Genomic DNA, 27711 nt, shown 5'->3' on the forward strand with positions numbered 1-27711 from the left:
AATAAGGTGTTAATTGCAAGATTGGTCCATGTGGTTTTTCCATTTTAGTAATGGGGATCCATGTGGGGTGGAAAGTGCATAAATACCCCCACACGTGCACACTTGACGACCACCTTTAATGGATCCGTCAAATTTTGACCAATTTTGCAAAAAAATCTCAAAATAGGGACCCCCATTGCAACGATTATCGAATAGGGACCCCCCTTGCTAAAACGTACAAACCACAGAGACCAATCTTGCAATTAACACTTGATTTTAATAAATAAGTTTACATTTGTATATATTGTTGCTACAATATTATAGTCTTATACTTTTAAAAGATACATTATATTCACCATGTAACGCATTGGTTTAATCTAGTTCATTAGTATTATAGTTATGGGTGTATTTGGCATAAAATTTTTTAAAAGCTTTCTAAAAGTTTTAGCTTTAATTTGAATAGCTTAATATTCGACGGTATGGTACTCGCGTAATGCGGCGGCGACGGTGGTGGGGAAGGGGGTCTAGTGGTGTCGGTGATGGTACTATTGATGGTGGTGGTGTTGTTAAGTGGTGTAGTTGATATAATTGTGATAGTGAAAACTTTTAGTAGATAAGGGTTTAAAGTGTTAATTATTAAAATAAAGGTTTAGAGTGTAAATTATAATTCATTAAGGTTAAAAAATAAAAAGTCAAAGGCAATTCTGCTAATTCAAAGGTAAAATATTACCAAAAATAAAAAGATGTATTTGCTTTATAAGGGAGTATACATATAAATATAGATATAGATATAAATATAGATAGATATAGATATAGATAAAGATAAAGATAAAAATAAAGATAGGCATGAGGTCAAATTTTTTTAATTTTATTTTTCAAGAAAAAAAAAGAAAATGCTAAAGAAAGCCCTTAGTGCTTCACTTAACGTGCATAAAAAAGTTGTACATTTCCATATTAAATGTCAGCCCCTGAATTTTATGGTAAGTGTACAACTAATTAATGCACCTTAACGAAAATCCTTAGGGCTTTGTTTAGCAATCCCCCCCCCCCAAAAAAAAAGTTAATTGCAGGATTCGTCCCTGTGGTTTACATCCCTGTTAAGTTTTTTTTAAACAAATCCGTCCAAACTTGTCATATTCTTTGCAAATTACCTCCTTGTGGTTTATGTCGTCAAAATTTTTTTTGTTAAATGGGATCACGTGCCATAAAAAGTTTGATAGGTTTTTCAAAAATTTGCAAACAGTCATTGATTTTTTGACGGCGGAACTAAACAACGTTTAGGGTATACAGCTAAGCAAACATGTTGATGAGTTGGTTAAAAATGCAAAATCTGCATTGATAAGTTTCCCTATTGGAGCCAACCACCACCAAGCTCTCACCATTACCATCACTACAAACCAAGCTGTTCTGAAACCCAATCGCGGACCGTCACTGATTGACATCTCTATTACCCGAACAACTACTTTGTATGTTGTTTACATATATATATATATATATATATATATATATACACATGCACACTTATAAGATTCTACGAATTTACATATACATATTGACATATATACCTAGTATATATATCTTTATGGGATTCAGGGCCTTCTTGCTCTATACGTGGATGTGTATTAATATGCAGTTTCTTTTTGTTCGAACCTTAACAACCAAAATATCACAAGAATTAATTTCAAAAATAATTGGATGAGAAGGAAATTGAATAAAGGGGAATTTGTTGATCTGTGAAAGATAGGTGAAAATAACCAAGAAAGAAAAACTGAATTGATCATGGTGGAGTCGTAAGAAGCAAGAAAGAGAAAAAGAATAGGTGTAGGATTGGGGAGAGTGTACGAAAATACCTTTACATGTGTGGCACTTGATTCCATTTAACGGAAAAAAATTGACTACATCAACCACATGGAGGAAACATGCAACAATTTTGCGTATTTTGGATCTATTCCACAAAAAATCATGAGTAGGGACGTAAACCACTAAAATGGACAAACCACAGGGACGAATCGTGCAATTACAAAGTTGTTTGTGGGTGGTAGATTACAAAACTGCCCTCACGTGCGTCGACTTAACGGCCAGATAATAACGTCGTTAGCCACAGGGACATAGCTTGAAAAGAATATGACAAGTTTGAACGGATTTATTTAAAAAAACTTAACAAGATGTAAACCACGAAAATGAATAAACCACGTGGATGGATGCTGCAATTAACTCAAAAAAGAAACAACCTTTTGGGTTATGGAAGTAGTGAATAGGAGTGATCCTATCCATTTTGAAAACCCTAGATATTCAACAACATCCTGGTATATTTCCCCAAAATAAAAATCAAAGAAAATCAAATGTCAGAATATATCCCGTTAGAAATACAAGCGGAAATCTTGAAGAGGCTTTCTTTGAAGCCATTACTTCAATTCCGAACTGTTTCAAAGTCATTCAAGGGTTTGATCGACAACCCTGATTTTATTAATTCTCACGTTGTTCATCACCACCCTCAGCAGCCACATGATCGTTTCATTTTAAGGTATGTACTTAATTGGTCAACAGGGTATTGTGATCAGGAAAGATATATTACTTTTGTTGATGATGATGATAGATTTGTCCTACAAGGATTTATTTCCCCTGTTCCTGACCTCATTAAGACCCTCAAGTTCTCAAATGTAGTGGGCAGCTCTCATGGTTTGCTGTGCTTTAGCGGTTATTACTATGAACACTCAGATGATCATTCCAGTAGAACAGAGATGGTTGTTCTTTGGAATGTTTCAATTAGGAAATCCGTTGGTATTCGAGTGCCAGATATATGTGATAAGCCAAATGGGAAGTTTTATGATCATAACGTTCATAGTGTTTTCGGTTTTGGGGTGTGTCCTGTCACGTTTGATCCTACTGTTATCAAGATTACTTCTGTTCATTATAGGCGGAATAGAAATGATATAAGACGCATTAGCCTCCCTTGGATAGTTGGAGTTTTTACTTGGAGCAGCGGGACTTGGAGTATTCTATCTACCAATATTCCCCGCGGCTCAATTAGACTTAGAAGGTCTCAGGTTATTATTGATAGGTTTATCTATTGGGTAGCTTATGATATGTTTGATCCTGAAGATGGTATTGATGCTCAAGAAGCTCTACCTCAATCACGTTTTCTGATCGTGTCATTCGATTTGACTGCCAAAGAATTTAAAGAGATAAGGCTCACAGGTAGTTTAACAAACTTTCGTTGTAAAATTCCGTCTATATCTAAGCTACGGGAGTCTCTTGTTTTGCTTGCATATCATTTTGAGGAACAAGTATCAGCTTGTCATTGTCTTTGGATGATGAACGAGGAAGGTGTTAGTAGATCGTTTACAAAGCTATACACCATTAAAGTAGAAGATGCCTCAATACGCCAAATCCTAGGATTCAAGAAGACTGGTGAATTAATAATGGAAACTTCATACAAATCCGAAAAAACAACCAATGTTCAAATTTATGAGCCGAATAATGAATACGTCGAGAATCTCGAGATTGATGGAAAAGATTTTGCGTCCTTTATGTGTTTCTATACGGAAACGCTATATCTTCTTGATAAGCCTGATGGTTATATATATCTTCCAAGAGTAGCTGTATGATCTACTACTTCATCAGGGAGAGACCTGGCTTGTTTATAAGGTAAAATAAATTACTTTGGTTTTGTGTAGGTGATATCTTTAGTTGCATCATTTAAGACTTGCTTAAAACTTATTGCTTTGCAAATGCTTGGATTCTAAAAATAATTCAATATGCTTCAGATTATATATGACATCCAAAATGACAGATGGAGTGTTTCGTTGTTTACTTTTACAAACTAAAGTTTCAAAGTTAATGGTTGTGTAATTGTGTTAATTCTGCCCAATAAGGAAACTGTTTGTTTTACTTTCTTTGTATATACTCTTAGTTGTCAGAATTGATGAGATTCTGTATGCTTTGTTTATATGCAATGGAAGTGTTTGAAAGAACTATTGTGTACCCTAATGTTAATGATGGGCCACAGTAATATACGGGGCATAAAGCATCATGTCTCAGCTTATTGATTTTGATAAAGATAAACTTGAGCTTAATTGAAGGTTTAATGGTGGATTTAAGGTTTTTTTGTGTGTTTGAGTGTGTGAGGGTGATGGGAGGTTGAAGATGATCTAGAGATAGAAAGTAAGTTAGAGAGAAGTTGTTATGCGATTAATGTGTAATGGCTTTTTTACAAATGACTTATGAAGGGGTATTTATACAAATCACCTAATTAACACTAATACCCCTTCCATAGATAGAATTTACAATTAAAAACCACAATTTTTAATTCTAACAGATTTTTTTTTTCTTATCATATTGGTGCAGTTCAAGTTATAGAAATTTTAGATGGATGCCATATAGATGGATGCTTGTGTTATAATGGAGATTAATCTTATATTTTTTAAACATATCACACATATATGTTGATGAGCTCATACTCAAGTAGACGTATTTTATAGACTGGTATGTTTAGATTATATATTGTGTCTGGACATGCCGTTCATCTGATATAGAGAGAGCATATACTCATGACACTATTTAAAGATGGAATATAATGCTAATTCACTTGCTCAGTTTTTACAAGAAAATAGGTTGAATGATATTAGTAGTTCAATCAAACATTATTCTATTGATATCTACTAGTAACTCCTCTTTTAAAAAGTTAGTTTGCATTGAATGATAAGTTTGAGAGCTCTTTGTAAACTTGAAATTTCTTTCATTTAATTCTGCATTGTTTATCTGATTTTGAAGACTCCAACCAGTGTTCTCCATTAAATATGGCTAAAGCCCCCTGAAGATGGAGATTAAGGCGTCAAGGTTCATCCGATTATATTGTTCTGCATTAAATATGGCTAAAGCAATGACCTTGGATGCCCCAATAGGAAAACCCTAGATTCATGATTGTTGCTCGCTTTCAAATGTTTGTAACTTTGTCATAACCATCATGTCCCAAAAAGAGTATTATTTATATGCTATTGTATCTTTTTGGAAGGTTTTAATTAGACCTAGATTAAGTCCTGACTGTAACCAAAAAGAGAATAGAGGTCTATGTTCGCTAGAAGATCACAAAGTGGTTTATTTGTGATTACTTGTTGGGAAAAACTTTTTTATAAATGTTGTTGGTGATCAAGAACTTCAAATTTCAATTCCATGATGATTGATTACCTAGACAATGGATGTATTTTCTACAGAAGAAATTAGAATTGACTTTTTAATATGCTCCCTGTTCTATCTTTATGGACGAAAATCTGATAGGGTGTAGTTTCTTTTGCAAAATAATGAAAAAAAGCCTTTTTTTGTTATAGCAAGTTAGGTTTTGTAATTATAAACTCATATTCACCTTACGGTGTTTTGGGTTTTAGTTTTTACTTGTTTTAAATTACTTGTGGTGAATTATATTCTAGGGCTCTTTCACGCAATCAGATACGGCTGGGAGGCATCTACCTCATCCCGATCACAAGGAGAGGTTCACTATGATGGGGGGTACTTCTTTTTTTCCCCTTCGGGATTACAGCACCGGGTTTGTTAAAGACAACCAGGAGAGCTATAGCAGTTTCATATCATTGTCTCCATCCCCCTGTGACACTTTTACCTCTAATTTGCACACCGAACAATTCACGACCACTTTTGAAAGTAAGAAGAAAAGATGTTGCAGGTTGCTTTTACCTCCACCCTGATCAGCATCCGCATGCGGATTAGCTGGATGCACTTCAAGCCAAACAAGGGCTGGTGAGTGGTGACCACACCCACTCCCAACGCCCGTTGACACCCCCCACCCACCCACCCCAAGGAACCCACCCCACACACACACACCAAAAAAAGAAAAAAAAAAATGTTATTATGTGTTCTTTGGTTAAGTTGATCAAATATTGAACATCATCACCCTAAGTCACTAACAACATGGTTTCGTTTTCAGCAAAGGCAACTCCCATGGAAATAAAAAAAAGACACTGAAGATGAAGATGTATGGTGACAGGTGGTGACAGAATGGAGTTTTTGAAATGTAGTGACTTCAAGTACGGTTATATAAGGTTAAAGTTTTTGCTCATTGTCATCTATGTTTTAGTGTGCAAAAAACCTCTGGCTTGTTCATGAACGAACACATTTGGCTATTTATGTGCAAGTGTTGTAACTATATTCTTAATTATGAGATGTCATATATTTACTGCAAATTGTTGCAGTCATTCCAAGTCAACGGAATGATTGCCGCAACATACTTGATCACATTAGGTTATTTGTCATTAAATGTTGTCCCTTTATGCTTTTACTTGATCACATTAGGCCCCCGTATGATTCCCACTAGATGTCCTGGAGCAGTCACGATATTTTAAGTTTGGAATAAGTACAATTACCTTAGTCATTAACTCTAGCTTAATTATAGGAGGTATAACTTGTTCGCAAAATATTAATCAACAATAACGAGCACTCAATCCAAACCCTACTCAGCCATCATAAAACTCTACTCATCTTTAACATCTTTAACGGCTTCTATTGTGGTTGAAGTTCCTTCCTCATCTGCAGCTTCTTTGGGCTCTCAAACATAAGGAGCAGCTGCAGCCGTAGACGGTTCTTTAACATTTAACTCACGATGGTTGGCTTCGGCTGCCTCGGTGGTTTCTGCAGCAGTTGATGGCTCAGGCGCACCTTCAAGTTTCTTGATGTTTCTAACCTTGACGTACTTGCTCATGAACTTGTATTCCCGATCTTGCAATGCATCAAGCTCGAACGCACCTGGATCAGTGATATCACCGGTAATATCTTTCTCTTAAAATGACATTTTTGCAAGTGCTCTGCTTGCATCTTTACCTCTAAACAATGCCAATGGCCCATGCGTACCATAGAACATCCTGACAAAAACAAAATTGCATTTCATACCGATAAGCAAATCATTAAACAACAGAAACAGAAGCCAACAGGTGCACATGCTTATTCCGTTGGTAGCTTACAAAGCAGATAAACCACTTTAAAATAATAGTGAAATAATAGAAACATTCATTGAAATCATAGATTTAATACTCATCATAAACTAAATCCAAACTGGGCTGATAAAGTGAAAACACACCACATACAAAAAAAAAACAGCCAAATGTGTGTTGCTTTTTATTACCCGTGAGTACAAAAATGTAACTTTTTTAGCAACAAAAACATTTGGAAGATTTCACTGAAGTTCCTTCCTCATCTGCAGCCAAAATGTGGGATGTTATTATCTTCTTTAAGCAACAAAAACACATGGAAATTGAGGCTTGAAGAAAATGTAACTTTTTATTACCCGTGAGTACAAAAGTGGAAGATAAGAACCTTCACCAACCTAAAAAGTCTAGTAAGATTTCACTGGCTTTTGGTAGTGTTCGATGAGAAGACTAAATTTTTTTAAAAAATGGGGCCTTCAACTGTATTCTATACAAATATCAGAATGATAATATAGAAAGCACTGACCTGCATTGCTAATAGAACTTTCTGAATTTCAGCAGGCTCTTTCTCCAGATTGTCTTTTTACAAGGCTGGTGCTTGAGTGGCCTTGGAATTTTTCAGAGCCACATCTGCAATCCACAAACACAAAAAAGGAAGACATTGATTTACTAGATGCTATGAAAACTATGCAATGGCTTCTGTATTGCACGTTGCCTCACATTGATTTGTGCAGTATATCAAACCAATACATATAGGATATTAACGAACCCAAATAACATAGATAAATGGACTTGTATAGACACCAAGTAACCCCTTTGGTTATTATCAATGAGTTAATCTATCATTTGTTTTTAATAATTATTATGAGCTTTCCAATGCCAGGATGAAAAATAAAAAAATAAAAATACCAGTCACAGCCCGTTACCTATTTCAACATGAACCCATTCTGACCCGTTGCCCACCCTGACTTGCCTACGTTCGACCAACTTTAAGTACTCTCAATTTATCAACTTACCATGTACAATATGACAAAGACATCAAATGATTAATGCACTAAGTTTTTAGACACACGAAAAAACTAATCCATAGCTTAAGAGCATGGATTTCATTTGATAAGTATGTGAAAACAATATGTTAATTAATATTTTATATATCCATTATAGGATATCAACATAAATCTAGATCGAAAATCCTTGATCCATAGTCACGGACTGAAATTCGTCCATATCCTTGAGCCAAAACCGATAAGCACTACAAGATTTAATAAAGAAGTTATACACTTATACCTAGCCTTGTTTGAATTGTGCAAATAAGGCGATGGTGTATATGGAAGTGGAGGATCAGCGCCATTGTCAAATGAATTCCAAATATCAGGCCTTCACATAAGAATCAATATGCATTCGGGGAAGAAATTATTTCACAGGGTCCTAAAGCAAAGTACTAATGTAGGAAAATCGACATGTGATAGTAAAGAAAATAAATACTGGAAATAACATGTGAAGTAAAATGATAAATTCACGATTATTCACACCTCGAGCTGATCATCAACCAGTGATTTAGCAGTCTTGCCAATCAAACTTTCGGCTGTTTCATCAAATAGCACAACCACGGTGCTCATGCTCCCATCATTCACTTCAAGTTGCAACCTAAATCTGGAACATTAATGAATCGGCATACAATTGTGTTAATCAATATAGATCTTTAGTAATTTACTAAGCGGAAGATGTAAAAGCTACATATACATGAACACATACCTAGTGCACTAATGTGAGTTTTGAAAACATGAACAATGTGCACACTGAAAGATGTAGACACCGAAATTCAACAGAGTTTGAAGTGTGGCGACTAACCACTGATGTACTCTTCTGTGTGGAGTTCAAACCTTAGTCTCCTACATGTGTCATGCAAGTTATGTCCAGGAATCGTTACCATTCTAATCATATGAAAATGTGTTTCGTGAGCAACGTGTCGGAGATCTATCTCGATAAGCCAAACTCAATATGTGGATTATCAAACTCAAGTGTATAAGTGTATAAATATGTATGCAGTAGCTAATCTATTTGAAAGAAACCTCGTCTTTATATTCATTATCCAAAAACAAAACCTCATATCTTACCAGGTTTGGCCTGACCAGGTTTACTTAACTTAGAAACTCGCCCAACGTGAATAATTACCTAGACTGATTTGCCCAGTTTGGTTTACCCATATCTAAAAGATAACCCAGGTTGGATGTTCTTAGGTTGACCTTAGCTTGGATTATCCAAAAAGGTTTAGTGCATCAAATGTTGACCCAGGGGCATTTTTTCCTGTCTGCCAATTTAGCCCATTTTGTGAGATATACATTTTTTATGATCTAAAGTTACCTAAACTCTCACTAAGAAAAACTGATGAGGTCGATTCTACAAACAAAAATTATAAGTCACCCTGAGAAAAAGAATATAATATTGTAATAACTTTAGCTTAATCATACTTTTAACTCACTAATTACAGTTATAACGATAAAAGGGCAGAGACAAAATTTTGCTTCTCGGTAACCCGATTCCCCTGACTTGTGCCAAAAAGATATCCCTTTTATCCATTATGTGTTAAGGTGGTTGCATGGATTAGAATTGACATTGGTGTCCCGATAATCATGCAGCCCATTTAAATTGTTTGCCTTGTATCCTATTTTTATAAGACCTACCTGCCCCGTTTAAGATTAACCTGATAATTTGTGCCCATCTCTTCAACCCAACCCGTTTCCCATGAGAACCTTTATTGAGCTTACCGTCCAAAGCAAATCCATTAAGGTGGATTGTAGTCATTTGTTGCTGCTGCGACTCAAGCTTCCATTGGGTAACTTGCAGTTAAACTGAAAGTGCTTAAGCCCGGTTATTAGCTTCTGCTTAAGCCATCCACTCATTCTCTAATTTCAAGACTTGTACAGTTTTAGCCCGTTGTTCGTTGTTTGACTTTAGTAATGTCTCGATATCTTTTCCCTTCTAACCGACCCTTGACTCTAGCAATTTGACTTTAGATGCAACTTCCATTTCAGCAGATGTAATGTTTCCATTTCATCAGCTGGGTATTTTGGTCATCTTTCAAGATTCTCAACATGCCTCTCCACAAAACAATGTCAGTTGATTGTTCTCCTGCTAACCTTTGAACCTCACTTTTCTCTTTTTTTTGGGAGTGACTACTTCTGCTCTTATTAAAATAGATGACACCCTTAACTATTTAATATAGGCTTAGAACAAAAACATATAAAGAAACTATCTTGACATAAAGACAAATTTGTACGCTAAAGTATCATCAGTACCTTAAACCAACGGAAAAACAGAGTCCCCCTCTTCACCGCCCCAATATTTTTTGTTAATATGTACATAGTGCCTTCTACCGCAGTCCCAGCCACTTGTAGAGACAATAATCTATGGCTTTATGGGAAAAATAAAATAGTGGAAACATCAATGTCAAATTGAAACTTCAAAGAATTAAATATGTAAAAGTGCGACAAAAGATACGGACATATACAGCTACTTAAAAGTAGCTGTATCACCGCTCCAAGATTTAAGGGATAAAACCAATAAACTTAAAGCATGTCTATTGCTATTGGTACCATCAAACATTAGGTATTTTCAAGAAAATAAGTTGAAAACCCCCTACTGTTACGGAAAAACAGTAAATACACGAATATTCAAAGATATCATAAGAGTAGAATCAAGATTATTGCTGTTCTCCCTTAGCAAACATGACATCAAATTGCAAGATACGTATGTCAATCTGCAAAGAAAGTATATCAAGCATTAAGTAGATGCTGGAGGCTTAGAGCCTTACAAAACTAATTTCCAAGACAAAATCTTTGTATCTGGGTTACATATATAATCTTCTTAGTCTATCAAGAAAAGACCATTATGCTAGATAATAATAATAATAATTTAGTCGTATTTTGCATAGATATAGACATACCTTCATGTTATCAACTGCAATTACTGAATTTTTGCCTCCTTTATTACGTCAAGATAATTCATGGAATGATAGAAGCTTGGTACCCTTTTCTCTCTATCAACAACAAACAACTCAAAAATTAAGTCAATTACATAATAAGTAGGTTGAGGTTCAATGTAAAGACATACCTCAGCATCAACTATGAAAAGTCTTAGTATAAGATTGGAATTGCAAAGCTCATTTATTTGTACTTAGGGGGAGGGAGCCAGAGCAAGATGGAGGAGAGAGTTGGCGGCGAGCTCGCGAGATGGAGCGAGCTTCGGTTGCCGGTAAGGGGAGCTGGGCACGAGATGGAGCCGGCGAGTATGTATCTCTCGGAGAGTTGGAGAAGACAGGGACCATTTGTGAAACTTTTCAAACGGTAATTTGACCGTTAAAGGGACTGTCGGTGCAAATTAAGACGCTCCAGGGACCATTTGTGACAAGTCTGGAAAACTTTTTTTTTTTTTAAATTTCTATACAAAGGACCGAACCTATTACACCAAAATCACAACTAAACACCATTTTTACTCTATATTTCTCATTTCAAACACAAATATTAACATATTTTCATCATATGGATCCATCATCTTCATCATCATCGTCGTCCGAAGCAATTTCTTCGGCTTCGGAATTTTCAATTCCTTTGCCGTTTCCAAATTTATCCACGGGTAGTAGCCTACCTTTTTTGCAAAGTGTTCTTGACGCGGTTGAAGACAACACAGCAAGCTCAACCGAAACCCGCGCCTACATCGAGGGGTTTCGGGAACAAGCTCATGAAACGCTTATGCGTGACTACTTTGTTGAAAACCCAAAGTTTGGCCCGGTTTGGTTTCGTGAAAGATTTCGAATGAGTCAAAGGTTGTTTTTGAAGATTGTTGTTGATATTGAGCAACGGTTCGTTTACTTTCAACAACGTATAGATCGGTCGGGGAGAAAGAGTTTAGCTGCCATACAAAAATGCACATCCGCGGTGGAACAGCTCGGAACGGGCAACCCTCCAGATAACTTTGATAACTACTTGTGTATGGCAGCAAGAACTTCTCGCGAAAGTCTTGATCATTTTTCCAGTGCAGTCATCGAGTTATATCGTGACGAGTACTTACGTAGGCCGACTAGTCATGATGTTGCCCGGTTGTACAAAGCGCATGAATGGAGACACAAGATTCCAGGAATGCTAGGAAGTCTTGATTGTACGCATTTTGTTTGGAGAAATTGTCCCAAAGCGTTGAAGGGACAATACAAGAGAGGTGATCATCCATACCCAACAGTTACGCTTGAAGCCGTTGCTTCACAAGACTTGTGGATTTGGCATGCTTTTTTTGGTCCTCCAGGTTCACTCAACGATATCAATGTCTTGATGCAATCGACTTTGTATATGAGGGAGCGAAATTCGACGGCTCCTGACTCGTCTTTTACCGTAAACGACCGTCGTTATAAACGGGGATACTATCTTACCGATGGAATCTATCCTAGGTGGGCGACTCATGTCAAGGCAATGCCATATCCGACTGAAACAAATGACAAGAAGTTCAAGAAAGTTCAAGAATCGGCAAGAAAGGATGTGGAGCGAGCGTTTGGTGTTTTGAAAGGAAAATAGGGGATTTTGAATCGGCCAATGCGAGCGATGACGGTCGACAAGATTACTAACATTGTGCACGCGTGTATTATATTGCACAACATGATTATAGAGGATGATGGAAGGGCAATATCACCGGTTCGTATTGTGGATAGGGGAGTTCAAGTGGTTTATAACCACGATGCTGTGGATGAGATAGAAGATGAAGAAGTTCATCATCGTCTTCGATATGATCTTACAGAGCACGTTGGGAGACAAAATTTATCCCACCTCGACGACCCGGCGGCTCAACCAACACCGATTGCCGATTTATTTATTTAGTTTTTTATATTTCGTAATAAAATGTATGTGGTTTTATTTTATTTTATGTTTTGTATCTTTAAATTTTTAATATCTAAATGAAATGTATGTGTTTTCCTTATATATTTGATTAGTTTATATTAAAAAAGGTTAGTTATGTAAAGTTTATAAAGTTAAGGATACATTATTAAAATGTGAAGAAAAGGTTGAGAGTTTCCGATGCCACTAAAAAAAAGGTTGAAGGGTTGAAATGAGGTGGAGTAATTTGATTGGATAAAATTAAGGGTTGAGAGGGTTGAGCTCTCCGGCTCCCTCCCCCCTTATAACATCAGGAAACCAAGTTGTTGTCTCATCCCCTTTCGTGAAAACACGTGTCTATATCCATCAGCTAACTTATGAATTTGTGCACCCTGACCATCGATATCTACAATTACTGAATTTCTGTTTTACTTAATATACTTAATAGTTAATTATTCAGTCAAATTTCATGATTCTTTTTTGATTTAATAAACAAAAATAACCGTCAATTACATATATTTTACTTAACACATACAGACATTCATAATGCATTCAACCACTTAATACACTCAGCACTTAATACAACCAACAACCCCTGTCATGTGCTTGAAAGTTTTTTTTTTTAACAGCAAAGAAAGTTCATTTAATTCCTTAAAAATCAATTTTGCCCTTTCGTATGCCTCGTAGTTTCAACTTATATAAACCATTCATAAAGCAGGAACATTAATACTTAAACTAATAACTCAATTAAATCTAATACATACATACATATAAATATCAAATATGAGTTACAAACCTCATACACATCCTTATCCCAAATTTATTGCAGCATTCCGATTAACCTATTCAAGCACTATCGTTAACACAAAATCATAAATTCTCTCATAAACTTAATGCTATTAACTCAAAAACCTTTCCAACTTACACTCTTCCTTCCATTTCATGATCACTCTTGTGTTAACAAAGATTGTACTTACAATCTAGAAATAGAAGCGTAAATTATAGTGATTAGTTCCAATAAAAAATTTTAAAAATTTATGCTATAAATTAATTAATTTTAAAAGTGAAATAATTAGATAGAATCATTAAATGAATAATACAAATATAGAAGTAGTAATAATGGAAAATACTAATATATACAAGACAGTTTCTACACATCCAATTTTGTGTAATACTGGTATAGCGATTTTGTAAGTAATCTCAAAAACGTGAAGTGAAGGTTCACAATTTCTACAAGACAGCTTATTGAGTTAGTATTGTAGGCTAATTACTAATTAGAAGTTACGTTCTTAGTTAACCAAAGTGAAATTAAGTAGTAAATAAACAAATTAACTTTTAATGCACCATGAGTACCAAGCAATATCACAACCACATCATTATTCATCTGGAAATGTACCCACGTATTGCGTAAAGTTGCATAGCTTCAACATATCACATCAACTTTTAAAACAAATTAAAAGTTAAAGCTCCTTAAAAAGCTCTTAAAAAGCTTGTGTCAAACATAGTCAAAGACACTACTATAGGTGACGGCGTCCTACTCCACCACCGCGAATGACTAGCGATGATGATGTAAAAGAAATCTTTTAACTTTAAATTTAAGTAATTAATTATTGATTAATCTAGTGCATATTAATGATTTGCCATATTCTAATTCTTGTAAAATTTTAATTTTAATACATCTTTCAAATAATTTATAATATACTATAGATATTGATTCCGATTTCATAAGAAATACTACAAGAACTCCAATTTATTGGAATACTAGTCTTAATACCCGTAGTCCCGTATGATGTACGGTAACTATATAGATTGTATCATAAAGAAATTCAAATATACCTCATACGTGATTTATAAGTATGAGATAGATTGTGATTAAAATAAACCAATGATAGAACCTAAGTTATAATAAACAGAATGATAAATATAATATATGTTCAGTTAAAGTTTGGGATTTACCTAAAAATTTTAAAATCACATCAAAATCAAAACATGTAAACATAGAGGATGACGGAAATAGTCTTGTGATTTAGATCGTAAACTCAACTTTTTGAATTTTTCATGTTATTAACTTATTATAATAATATAAGTAATACGAGTTGAATAATTGATAAATAAAAAGAGATAATTTTATTAATGAGAAAACGGCCAATCAAATGAGGTTACAATTTGTTTTGTATTTATAAGCTAAGAGTTAGAATTTAACTCTAAGTCTAATAAAGAAATTTGAACCTATATACAATAAAAAAAAAAGAAGCTAATTTAATTAAAAAAATCAATTAAAAGGACATGTGTCGATTAAGGATTATGTCACTTGTCGTTTCAAGAACATATCAATCTTGTTTTAGTTTATTGGTAAATATTAATATACTATTATCCTACTTAGCTCTGATGGACCATAGTTCATTTAGACAATTGGGCTTGAACATTTTAACCCAACACAATGTATTCTCATATACTAGCGGAGTAGCAGGTGGCGGCCCTTTAACCAACAAACTAAAGTGAAAGTTGACCTCTCTATCCCTTCTTTGTAAACCGGGTTGCGGGATTCGTTACACAATCGCTAGCACACAAAATTGGGTCTTCTGTGAAAGTAGAATATCCATTGAAAACATTTAGATGGTACTCTCGTAGTCATAGATGTAGCCCATGTAGATGTTGTTTTGGTTCGTTCAAAAATATCATAATGTACTTTCCTTGTGATTGTTGAAGACATTCATAAGATATGTACACAACCATGTAGCTCAAGTAGAGGTGTAAAAAAAAACCGGTTAACCGAACCGATTCGAAAGTTAACCTATAATCGTAACCGGTTAGTAACCGATACAGTACAAACCGATTATAGGTTAGGAAAAACCGTCAGTTAGTAATCGATTTGCACTTTCAAAACCAAAAACCGATTCCTAATCGGTTAACCGATAATCGGTTTTTATTTTTAATTTTAACCGGTTAATCGATTAATTATATATAATTGGGATTGTTTTCTATTTTATACTTACCACTCACCACTTATTGGGTGATATATATATATATCGAGATGTAAAAAGAAAAATGAAGTCACATACATCTGGAAAGAAAGAAAAAAGCATCGGAGACCGGAGAAAGAACCAACTGATCACCTCTTCAAGATCCTCCACTGAATCACCTGTTCAAGATCATCAAAAATATTACGTACTGTGTGGCTGTGTGCCTGTGTGTGTATGTGTGTTCCACTAACCGCCTAGTCATATATATATATATATACATCGATATATGTGGCGGCTATAAGAGGTAGATGATGATGAAGAGAAGTGGTGTTATCAGTGGTGTTTGTGGGTAGATCCGGACGGAACAACTTGTTTTATGTTGAAAAAGAAAACCCCTTTTGGCTTATATATTATTGATAGTGGGCAGTTAAAAAAATAACCTATTAGGTTAACCGGTATCGGTTAACCGGTTATTATTAACTAGAAACCGATTACACCTGTTATAGTTTTTTAAAACCCAAACCGGTTAACCGTAATCGGTTTTTTTTTTAAAATAACCGGAATTGGTTACTAAAAAAAATAACCGGAACAAAAGCCTTTTATCCCCAAAATCTACTTATGGGCCTGTTTCGGTTAGCTTTTTAGTGCCAACTTATTGCTTTTACAAAACTCATATGGTAATAAGTCACCTTAATAAGTCTATAAAGATAGTCATAACTAGCAGGTCCGCGTGATGCGACGGTGGCGGTAGCACTGGTGGTGGCGGTGTAGTTATTAATTTAAAAGTAAATGATGTTAAAATGTTAGCGTAGTTATATTTATTGTTAAAGGATGTATGTTGTAAATAATTTTATTAAGGATATTTTAGGCATATATGTAGAGATATTGAAATGAATGAATAATGAAGAGGGTAGTTTAGATAAGTTAAGTTTTTTTAAAAAAATTTGAAGGGATAAATGCTGGTAGTTTAAACTTAGATTTAGATATGAAGCGAAAATGTATAAGTCTTATTTATTTTACCGTTGCTTTGACAGTTGACATAGATTGGTACTTTTGTTGTAAAGGGTAAAGATTCCTCAAATTACTTTAACATGATTGTAATAGGATAATCTTTTAAATTTTGGTTTTTGATGTTTATTTAAGAATCAAGATTTTCCTCCTGATTATTTTAAAAAACCATATAAAAACCGAGGCATTGAAAATTTCTAACTTTCTCCATTCCCTGTTTCTTGGCGTCCCCAAAACACACACACACATATATGCCCTAAATAAAATTATTGTTAGAAGAGAAAAAATGGAACTGAAGATAGATAGATACCGTAAATTAAGGCTTGAAGAATCCTTATTAAATACCTGCCATTATCCATGTGCTTGTAAAGAGCTCGCCTTACTTATCAAATTATCATTTCCCAAATTCCCCAAAAATTTACAATCTCTTGTCTTCCAAGATGTTCTCTCCGCTTTTCGCCTCCTTCCGCGGTACGTATTCATTCTAGATTAGGTAAAAATCAAAAGTTAATTGATAAAAATCGAAACTTGTTTTCTATTTTCGATAATTCTTGATTTGTAGCTTTGTGAATTCATATAAAGTTTGTTGCTTTTTTATGCTAATAACCCCTTACTTTTAGGACTATATCTGGTTTTCGGTTATTATATTATTATATGTGTCATCATTTAGTAGAATTGATTTTTGGAAAAGCTAATAACTTTAAATCTAGTTGTGTTAAAGATTTAGCTAAGTGAAATACCCTGTTTTTAAAAATGCAGAATGCAGACGCAGTGCGCGGTTTCAGCAGCGAATACGCTTCTGCAGAGTGTGGAGTCGGCGCTACCAAAGCAAAAGAAGGCGTTGGCTGTAACCGAGTTCAAGCATGCCATGGTTGCTCATAAGAGGTTTTCCAAAGCCCGAAATAAAGACGAGGAAGGTTAGTTTTTGTTTTAGTGTGTAAAATTTGTACGATTCGTCTGTTTTTTTAATGCTTGGATGTAAATTTAGTGCATAGCTAGCATCATTACATAAATGGTTCGATACGGATTCTAAGTTTGTAGCGCAAGGGACTTGTTACGTGTATGTTGTGATACTTTACCTTATATGAATACGTTTTGACGAATATTTGTCATCCAGATTTGGTTGAACTTCCACAAGATGTTCTTGTGCATGTCTTTAGCTTCTTGGACTTGCAATCCTTTGTTTTTGCTTCACAAGTTTGCGGGTAATCTTCTACCTATTGTTTATTCATTTCGTGCTTTTTCATAATATCATGTTCTCATTCTTACAAAGTTCTTTATTTATAAATATTGTATTTTCTATAGCTGGACCTGTCACACTAGGTTACTCGAGAAAGATAGTGGTTCATTGAGTATAGAATCAAGAAAGATAGTGTTCCAGTAGTCCACTGAGAGGAATCCTTTAAGTACTATTTATTAGTTGGGGTGGTCTTAGTTAAACCGAAAATGTTACACAATTATGAAACGTAAACACAAATATAAAAAGTTGAATTCTCACTATAGTTCCAGTAAATTTTTTAGATTTATAAAGATATTTGTTCTTTCCCTTGATGTCTTAACAACTTCTTTCCACCTTAAAACTAAAAATCCAGATGCGTAACTGGCAAATGTCTCTTGTGCAGTTCATGGAATGCTGCCTCAAGGGATAATCGTCTATGGCAATCCCTGTATACCATATATTTCAGCACTTATAATTTGTCTGAGATTACTAAGCTTATTGGTGGATTGACCGTGGATAAAAAGTTAGAACAGTCTCAAGAGAGCATCTTTTGTGGTGACAACCTTGAGTGGCGAAATCTTTTCAAGGAAACATATAATGGTACAACGTTGCATCCAATGTTATACATCATATTTTTTTCTGTGAAGAAATCTGTTGATCTTAATGTTCATATGACATTACTATATATCAAGTGTTTGAGACATCAGCTAAACAAGAAAACGAAACAAACATTTGTATTTACATGTTATTTTACGTCTTCATGATTAGGGTTGTTCTGATTGCAGGATTATCATCCAAGAAACTTCTTACATGTTCCAGGGGGTTCTGCAAGCATTGTCATGAAATTATTTGGTTCAGTGACTTGAGAAATGAAACTATATCTCGAGTGAAATGCAAGTATCACCAAATCAGGCCATTATCTACTCGGCAGGTAACTTCACCTGTAGTTGTTGACGTTTTCCTGATCTGAAGTTTTCAATGATCATGATGTATATAATGGTTGCAATAAAGCTGTCTAGGGCTAATTTGTGTGCACCATTCAATATTGCTATCTATTGGTCCATATATTAATATATAAGGTATACATGGGTCTAGTTATTGTGATTTTATGTCTCATTATTTTACAAAATGAGGTATGAGCGAGACTTGAAATGTGGAAATTGTTTGTTTGGCAGATTGTAGAGTATATAGATGGTGATCATACTTCGTCAGATCGTGATAGTGATAGCGATTCTGATTCATACGAAGAATTTTCTAAGCTATGGGCATATCCGAAGAGGCAGGGATCTTATATTTGAGGCAGTGCACATGGTCGGGGCAGAAGGAAGGTCACTAGATATGTCAATTCGTGATGGTACCCGAAATTCTTTGTAAGTTTTTTTACATGTATTAAATCTGTATACTTTGACCTGTAGCTAGGATGTAAATGATTATATGATCAGAAATTACAGATACATCAATTATTGTAGAAATAGCCAAAGAGAGTTTCTGAGAAATAGCTGATTTATTCACTTTGATTTGGTGTATAATAAAAACTCTGCCATTTTCATTTATTTTTATAGTTTCGATTAAAAACTCAACACTGTTCTTGTACGGGGTATTAAAGTATGCCTGAAAAATGATATGTCATCCCCTTTTTAGTTCATGGTTTTTAGAGCAAATTATAATGGCTAAAATGATAGTTCAAGTCTTTTATGATAAGAATACAGATATTTTGTTTTCATTTTATGTGTTGAAATGCTCTACAAGATTCATAAAATACCTCAGTGATATGTATTCTAAAAATCTAACATAGACATCACCAAATACATTATGTGCGACTATTAACAAGTATCTCACAGCCAAAGTACAGTTCTGCCAACTTTCAAAACGTTAGTAATTAATCAAACCAAACTTTATTATGACAATAATACAATATGACGTCCGCCAAACTTTATTATGACCACCAGTCACAAAAACACTTCAAATTTGTCCGTGAAATTCTACTTACTAAATCTTTAATGCAAGACCTTTTCAAAGTTACTCTGTTTTAGAATGATGTAGTTGCAGCTTATTTATAGATGCTAAAGACTGCTGTCCCGTATACACTCAAGACTGACCAACAATATGCTTTTGAACTGTTTATGCATCAAATTAAGAAACATTGTTACAAAAAAAAAATCTCGTCAATACCTTTCTCAGACACACACACATACACACAGTAATACAACTTAAATAACTTCCAGACCTTGGTCACCTGATTCGTGGTTTGCTCCGGTTCAGGTTTGCGATTTGGGATCGCAATTCGCCTGGTCTCATGCATCTGGTCCGGGGGGGGGGGGGACTCATTTTTGTTCGCTTTGCGTCAGTGAACCCGAATTTAAAAATACAATAATAGATTCGAATATTTAATACTCTGAAGTCCACACATTTTCAACATTTCAAAAAACAAAATTTTTCTTTAAACTTAGAAGTTTAAAACCAACTACATAATACTCATACCTTTGTTTGAAACCCACCTTATTAACAATATATATCACCTAATAAAACAATGTTACTAGTTACTAGTAAAAATTTACGTACATACTTACTTTCTTACAAACGAGGCAAACTTAATTGAAAACAGAATCATAGTAACAGAAACGGTTTGCCAAACTACCCTCTACCAGTTCGGTGTTTTTTGTTTTTGTTTCACGAATTGGTTCGTTGAACCAAGAACGAAATTTGCGGGGTTTTTGGCGAATCCTGTTTCTATGTTCCAGACTAAAGAGAATTTGTATGTTAATGTTTTATATCTCACCCTTCCTGCAGTTGCACCTTTCAACCGTTGATCATCTACTTATTAAACTCCTAACCCTCTTCAGAATTCTTCATATGTTTCTTTGATTTCTTGTTTCAATGGTACAGTTGTACGTCAAATGAAGTCATTTTTTTTAATAGCATTAGGCGTGTTAGCTTATTCTTAACATCCAAACCAAACCTATATTGTTCATATCTCATTTCATTATAGAGTTGCACGTTTTCAAGTACTCATCTCGCACAGAGAACTAACAGTTCTGCAGCTACAAAATTTGCATTTATTTCGATCATTCAAGTGTCCATTCACTCATACCATCTTTCGTTTTGTGCCCTCATTACTCATTACATCAAAGAGCCAGATGCAGTCACCAAATTCATTTTCCTAACAAGTAACAGTAATACTATACATACTGTAAAAGATAGATCAAAATTATTCCTATACAACTGTAGGACATTAGCAACCCATCATAAACATGAATTCTTTTGATCACAAAACAATTTCAAAAACACCATAGAAAATGGTGGCTAGGTGTGGAATTGTGCATTGTTTGGGTTATCAGTGTTGGTGGGCTCGTATATGCCGACCCAAAGCCAGCCCTTGTAGTCAATTGTGTCAAAAAGTCGAACTCTAACCCATCCCTTTTAACAAGCAAGTTATTCATGTCAACTTGTAAAACAAAAGCTACACGATAAACGTTATAAGTTATTCACTTATTCGTATGAACAACTATAAAACTTTTTGAATACACAATAAATATCAAGGGGTAAAAATAAGAAAGCATACAAATCTCATGACTTTAGGACGAAATAAATGAACTTATAATCTTTAATATTTAATTACATATTGGTCCTTTTAAACGGGTTGTAAACAGGTTAGGCAGGCCAACCTGACCCATTTATCAAATGTGTTACTGTTAGTATTGTTGACCCAATCCTATTTAGCCTTAAACCATTTTCATTTGTTTTCGTGTCATATCAGTACCATGAGTCGTATCAGAAATTTTCATCCCTTGTCTTGCCATGATTTGTGATAATATGGATCACATCACTGACTGGGACGTTTGTGTTACAGTAGTCTTAAGATATGTAGGGAGTTTCATGGATGAGATTTATATGAAAAATATTGATGCTGTGTGAATACAAATGTCAATATAGTCACTTTTTTAATAGTATTCACCAATCCCTTTACCACTCAAATATGATATGACCATGGAGTATTAATTGATTGTTAAACACCTCGCATAAAACACAAAAATTTAACTTCATACCTTCATATGCTTTCTTGAACTAGTCCTCTAGTCAAGGTTGCAACTAAAATCTTTGTGAAAGTTCAGCATTTTTCTTGTCCCTGATCAGTTCACCATACACATTAAGCTTGTTTATGCTGGAAATCTTATATAAAATGGGAAGAACATGACATTCATCTTATTGCATTATATAGAATTATAGAACGGTCATCACTCAAAGCAGCATTTTACGAATTTTAGATTTTAACATTTATATGAAGAAAACAAGTCACGAAGCCATCATTTTAAATTTCTGTAACTGTTTTGTTTTAAAGTTTGCGAAGTCGTAGTTTGAATCATACCCAATTTCTAGAAAGTTATTTCCATTTTATTGATGTAATCTTGGAATTGTAGCAGGCTATGAGCAGTTTGTAGAATGTTAGCAGTGCACATGAATTATAAAAAGCTACTTGCATTACATCACTGTTTTGAATTTACAGAGCCATTCCAAAATTTAAACATTCAACTCATAATAAAAGTCTCTAATGACGAATACATATATAGAACAATGAATCCAACGGATTATACTTATCACAACAAACATATTGAAATACACATGTAGTCAAATGTGAGACTATCACATTTATGTGAGATTCTTCTCCTTAGATGCTCCTCATAATGCTTGGTCACCCGAACCTTTACTTTCTCATGAAAACAGCAGTCTTATCCTTGTGTCACACGGACATCTATGTACAGAAGGCCGGTTGATGGTTGGAAAACCGAAACCTGTGATTGAGATACAGGTGCAAACGCATTGGTATATATCTTGAACAAATTAAAGGATGATAAACGAGCCCCGTAATTCATAGTTGAGGTGGCGGGGGTGGAAAAAACTGGATGAGGGTTGGATGGTAAGCAGATGGAGGAAACTGAAAATTTTGGGAACCATAACTAATACGGTCTTGGTTTTGACCAAAACTCATGATATGCTCAGACATCATCATAAATTCCTGCATTAATGGGTTACTACTCGGGTATCTTTGACTTGTTTGTTGAGCCCTATTGTGTATTTCTCTCATCCCTTCAACCTACATATATAATAAAAAGCTTATTAATAATAAGCATATTATTATACTAAATATTCATATTAATAATAAAATAACTTACATAAAACTGTTGGGTAGCACCCCAATCAGGATACTGGTTGGCACGCCCTGGTAGACCTGGATTTGTGATAAACAAAACTGTTCGTGGATAGTACCATTTCATGTAGTCAGGAGTGGTCATAACTCCTTCGGTTCCGGGAGAGATCATTTGGTGTCGTCGGTTCCAAACGGCAATGTACAATGCATGTACGTCACCCCAATTAGTGTTAGTTCTTCCGATTCGTGTGATATCATGAAGTTCTCTATGTTGTTGAGGTGTTAACAACAAAAAGTCTCTTGGAATAGTTTGTACCCAACCAAATTGTCTTGTAACCCGATGCGCAAGATGTGGTTCTACAGTACTCCAAAAGATTAACCAACCAGAGTATGCCCATATTTGCCTACCGTCTCTACAGTCTTCAGGGAGTAGATGTATAAATTCATCGTAAGGGGTCCACCGGAACTGTATCAATACATAACTTAATAATTATAGTATTTTATGTCCATTTTGAATTTTATCGAGCAATATACTTATTATATATACCTGTCCATTCTTCAATGCCGTAAATGCTGCTCGGAAAGTAATTACCACATGAGAAGGGGCGTTAAGGAAACTCATAGTATAATTCCACCTATATTAAAAACAAATTATATTCCATGAGTAACTTATAAATATGTGTCGATATATGTTGAGTATATATACCTGCAAGCATAGCAATCCTCATAATTATATGTATCTCCATTTTTAATGGTTGGGGCAATGTGTGGCATTCTCTCCCATGCCCAGTATTGTAGCAACACCAAAGCACCCTGTATACCTTTACCATCAGGTTTTTCAGCTATAGAACACAAGTTTCTGTACAAATATGCAAGAACTGCGCTGCCCCAACTTTTTCGTCCTTGTGTGCTAAGGTCTTCTATATTTTGAATGAAGTTTAACGACACTTCATTCTGACCAGAATCAACAAATAAATGACCACCTAACAGGGCAAGAATATATACTCTGGCCCTTTTTTCATAAGCCTCTTGGTCCTCTTCCAAGTCGACTTCCAATTGTCGTATTAAAGCGGTTATTTTAATTTTACCTGAGAAGTAGTTATATTTTACTAGAGGGTACGAGTATTTTTTTAGCTACTTCATAAAAGTAAAAATAGTGATGCTACATTACCACTTTTTATTTCTGTATCATCTGGACAAAACCCCAACCATTGTTGGCAGTAAGACATCCATTGATAGGTATCCAACGATTCCCACAAACCGCATATAGCGGGTCCATCTATTGGTAAACCCCACAAAACTTGCACATCTTGCAAGGTTATCGTGGCTTCACCCACTGGAAGGTGGAATGTGTGTGTCTCTGGACGCCACCTTTCCACTAATGCTGTAACAAGACCATGATCCAGATGGTGGAACCCGGTCTTGAATACACCCGCAAAACCCGCTTCTCTAATATACCGGAAAACATTCGCGTTAATTTGTTTCCCAGGTAGACCTTTGATGTGATCCCAAAGCTTTTTATCAGACCGTCTTGCTTTAAGTGGCACGTCTGAACCCGGGACATCGTTGAAGATTGCATATGAACGATGTCTATGTTGGCCTTGTAACCATAAAAGTTCACCGTTCAACGGTTCGGACCTAAGTTGTATGTTTGTTGCCATGGATGAAGAAAATTTTAAACCTGCAAGTTTTAAAGATGTATGTGTTATGATAGATAGATACTGTGGCAGTTTGCAGGTGAATGTGATTTATCGATAGATACTGCGTGCATGTTGTATTAATCAGGTGGTTGGGAGCTGGTATTTAATACTGTACATATTAAAGCATTTGTAGTGTGTGTGGTTGGATGGTAATGACTAATGACATGTCAGAAACCCGGTGAGGCCAACACCGGCCTATGATTTATGTGTAATGTAAAGGATCACACATATGCAAATATAATTGTAAGATGATGTTACACATATGCAAATATAAGAGAATTATTGAGAGAGGATTGCGTGTGTGAATGACTACCGATGAAAATGGAAGAGTTTTTTTTATGAAGGGTAGTTTAGATATTTCCTCACATGTAACTTTTAACATTAAAGCTATTCTTTTTATTATGTAGTATAGAAGATGATGTTACACAGCCCATCTGTATGTGATTCTGTATCCACCCCTTGAGATTAATGAATGATTGACCAACACTACGTTTTTGACCCATTTATTTATACTTTGAATATAACGCATTTTTGGTACATATCTGTTTCATAATTCAAGTTATACTAAAAGAAATGCTATATTCATTCTAGATACCATCAGAATAAAAGGATATGAACAATTTGTAGTGCACAGGAATTATAGAATGCTACTTGCATTACATTTACTGTTTAGAATTTACAGAGCAATTCTAATGGTATAAATCATAACATAGGTCAATAATCATATGTAAATACATAGATTAATGAATAAAAGGAGAGTTATAGTTATATCACTACAAGTTGATAGTTCACTTTTGGTTAGTTAAGTTGAGACTATGCAATCTTCTTGCTGAATTGTCTACTAGGAACCTTGCTCAAAACCTTCTCATGAAATACCTCAAACTGCTTCTTCAACTCCGCCTCTCCTTTCTCAAGCAAGACATCAGCCTTTTCCTTGTGCTGCTCGTAAAGCACAGGCACGGTGTGCAGAAGAACAAAGCCTGTTGATAGTTGGGAAATTAAAACACATAATCGAAGAAATGCTGGCAGTGGAGAGAAAGTAAATCCGGGTTTGGGAAACTAGGAAATACTGGTTTTGTTTAAATTCTTTTGTACAGATTAAAAACACTACATTGTATAGGCTTTGGAGGATTTCACCCATATGGCATGTTTCTTGTTTTAGCCAAAGTTTTGGTTTGAGCCGCTTGAATCTTTTAAAATAAAAACATAAGTATATATAAAAAAAAATTCCATCTTTATACTGAAGGAAATTTAAAAAGATTCTTACATATGTAAATCAAGGTCAAGAGGTTGCAACAACTTCCTGCAATTGATACAATCCACAAAAAAGCAATTACCTGACAAGCATCAAATATTAGATCATTAGTCAGATACTCACAAGGTATCCATTTAGATGATCAGTACAATTAAGAAAATTGAACATACAGTTAGAAATTTTTTGAGGTCTTTCCCAGAAGCGATTTCTCGAAGGTCTTCCATAGCATTGTTGATTTCAATCCTAACAACCGTGGCTATCTGCAGAACAGTATCTTCTTCAAGGGCAACTTGTGGAAATTGTGGGCACCTGGTCATATACATCATATATAGGTTATATGCAGATATACATATAGGTAAATAAGTGAGTTATGAGAGCAAAAACTTGAAGAACACATTACCTATAGAAGAGGTTGAGTGTGTTCGACCACAGGAAATGGATACCGAGGACGAGTATTAGAATGTGGCATATTAGACTAAGTAAGTGATATTCAATCATTTCGAATAGTGCCCAAACTATGGTGGAGAAAAGAAGCACACTAGCAGATTTTTTCTTGTTCCTCCATAGAAATATATCAGCAGCTGCCATAATGAAATCAAAGTTAACATTTAGAAACATTATTTCTTTTCTCTCTTTTTTTTTTTTTAAACCCAAATCTATTCTACTCATATACTAGGTACTATAATATAATAGAGGGGTAAGTGCGCTAGAAGGTATCTAACTTATATTGTGCATGAAATCAAGTCGACTTTTATTGTATGCACGAACTTAGTAAAAATGTTCAAATCATGTTATATGGTATACGTGGCAACCCATATCAACTGTCATGTGCAAGTTTTTTATTGGTAGGTCATAGCTAGTTACATGATTTGAACATTTTTACTAAGTCTATACATACAATAAAAGTCGACTTAAATTCGTGCACTCTATAACTTTTCAGACATTATTACAATCCGGCTCATTTAACCCTATAATAAACGCCAATTAAGAAGCACCCGTGCTAGAGATTGAACCCTGGTCTTCCTCCTTAAAGGGAAGAGCCTCTACCAAGTTTTAGATCATCAAGTCATATAGAGATGAAGGACACGTTTTATATATTAAGCTCATCTCGCGGTCGCAAAAGGTGCCATCAATCAATCAATCTTAAAAATATATAAAGGCATAAAGCACGTGCGGATGCAATTGAAGAGTTATCTCTCAATCAAATAAGGATTTTGGTCAAGATGATAATCAACCAAAATGGTTATGAGTTTGCTGCATACAAATTTGCTAATCCATTGATACCTAACCTTGATTATCTATTTGCAAATTTGGGTAAAAAAAATCAAGGTATAATAATATTATGAAAAATATATATACAATTACACCTTTGCCACCTCCTAAGAGATCATGAACAGGCTTATCCTTCCAGGAGGCGCTATGAGCCGTGTTTCTTTTGGGGGGTGGCGGAAAAGTTTTCTTGGGTATGGGTTTGCTGTCAGAATCCGATGATGATGAGTCGTCCTCTTGAAACGACTCGGTGATCTTCTCTTTTGCTGAATCAACAATCGACGATTCGTGCTCTCCGATAAGGTTATCAGCCATATCGATCTGGATCTATAGGTATGTGATTGTTAGTTTGCCGGCAATAGGGAGAAGAAAAGGTATT

The 27711-nt window shown here is 34.9% G+C and overlaps 5 protein-coding genes and 1 long non-coding RNA gene across 9 annotated transcripts; 3 read left to right on the forward strand and 3 right to left on the reverse strand.

Moving 5' to 3' along the window:
- Positions 1 to 2187: 2187 nt before the first annotated feature.
- Positions 2188 to 6173, forward strand: LOC122580576 (F-box protein CPR1-like). Of its 3 annotated transcripts, none has more exons than XR_006320826.1 (3): positions 2188 to 3627; positions 4753 to 4818; positions 5918 to 6173. XR_006320826.1 is itself a non-coding variant. In XM_043752850.1 (2 exons), exon 1 carries the CDS (start codon positions 2322 to 2324, stop codon positions 3585 to 3587), a length of 1266 nt encoding a protein of 421 aa, XP_043608785.1. In that variant the 5' UTR covers positions 2189 to 2321; the 3' UTR covers positions 3588 to 3627; positions 5918 to 6173. The 3 variants fall into 3 exon arrangements, 1 of the variants encoding a protein (XP_043608785.1); XR_006320827.1 differs by lacking the exon at positions 4753 to 4818 and adding an exon at positions 5406 to 5484; XM_043752850.1 differs by lacking the exon at positions 4753 to 4818 and having other exon boundaries at positions 2189 to 3627.
- A 153-nt stretch (positions 6174 to 6326) lies between these two features.
- Positions 6327 to 8749, reverse strand: LOC122580594. Its single transcript, XR_006320829.1, has 5 exons — positions 8667 to 8749; positions 8444 to 8564; positions 7438 to 7541; positions 7109 to 7180; positions 6327 to 6848 (listed from the first exon to the last, which is right to left on the reverse strand). It is a non-coding gene; the product is annotated as an uncharacterized LOC122580594 (long non-coding RNA).
- Positions 8750 to 11662: 2913 nt separating this feature from the next.
- Positions 11663 to 12475, forward strand: LOC122587968. Its single transcript, XM_043760120.1, has one exon. The coding sequence runs from the start codon at positions 11663 to 11665 to the stop codon at positions 12473 to 12475; it is 813 nt and encodes a 270-aa protein (XP_043616055.1).
- Positions 12476 to 16941: 4466 nt separating this feature from the next.
- On the forward strand, positions 16942 to 19515 carry LOC122585336 (F-box protein At5g52880). 2 transcript variants are annotated; one of them, XM_043757466.1, is made up of 6 exons: positions 16942 to 17214; positions 17503 to 17660; positions 17861 to 17948; positions 18366 to 18562; positions 18748 to 18893; positions 18982 to 18994. In XM_043757466.1, the coding sequence occupies exons 1-6, from the start codon at positions 17030 to 17032 to the stop codon at positions 18985 to 18987; spliced, it is 780 nt and encodes a 259-aa protein (XP_043613401.1). In that variant the 5' UTR covers positions 16942 to 17029; the 3' UTR covers positions 18988 to 18994. The 2 variants fall into 2 exon arrangements, with proteins under 2 accessions (XP_043613401.1, XP_043613400.1); XM_043757465.1 differs by lacking the exon at positions 18982 to 18994 and adding an exon at positions 19138 to 19515 and having other exon boundaries at positions 16944 to 17214.
- Positions 19516 to 22422: 2907 nt separating this feature from the next.
- On the reverse strand, positions 22423 to 24827 carry LOC122582450 (serine/threonine-protein phosphatase 7 long form homolog). Its single transcript, XM_043754845.1, has 5 exons — positions 24280 to 24827; positions 23815 to 24196; positions 23656 to 23743; positions 23134 to 23574; positions 22423 to 23054 (listed from the first exon to the last, which is right to left on the reverse strand). Exons 1-5 carry the CDS (start codon positions 24767 to 24769, stop codon positions 22830 to 22832), a joined length of 1626 nt encoding a protein of 541 aa, XP_043610780.1. The 5' UTR covers positions 24770 to 24827; the 3' UTR covers positions 22423 to 22829.
- Positions 24828 to 25621: 794 nt separating this feature from the next.
- LOC122587976 (reticulon-like protein B5) lies at positions 25622 to 27647 on the reverse strand. The gene is made up of 5 exons (XM_043760127.1): positions 27431 to 27647; positions 26464 to 26644; positions 26234 to 26372; positions 26076 to 26145; positions 25622 to 25788 (listed from the first exon to the last, which is right to left on the reverse strand). Exons 1-5 carry the CDS (start codon positions 27645 to 27647, stop codon positions 25622 to 25624), a joined length of 774 nt encoding a protein of 257 aa, XP_043616062.1.
- Positions 27648 to 27711: the final 64 nt, after the last annotated feature.

Source organism: Erigeron canadensis, chromosome 1, assembly GCF_010389155.1.
Source record: "Erigeron canadensis isolate Cc75 chromosome 1, C_canadensis_v1, whole genome shotgun sequence".
Lineage (NCBI taxonomy): Eukaryota > Viridiplantae > Streptophyta > Magnoliopsida > Asterales > Asteraceae > Erigeron > Erigeron canadensis.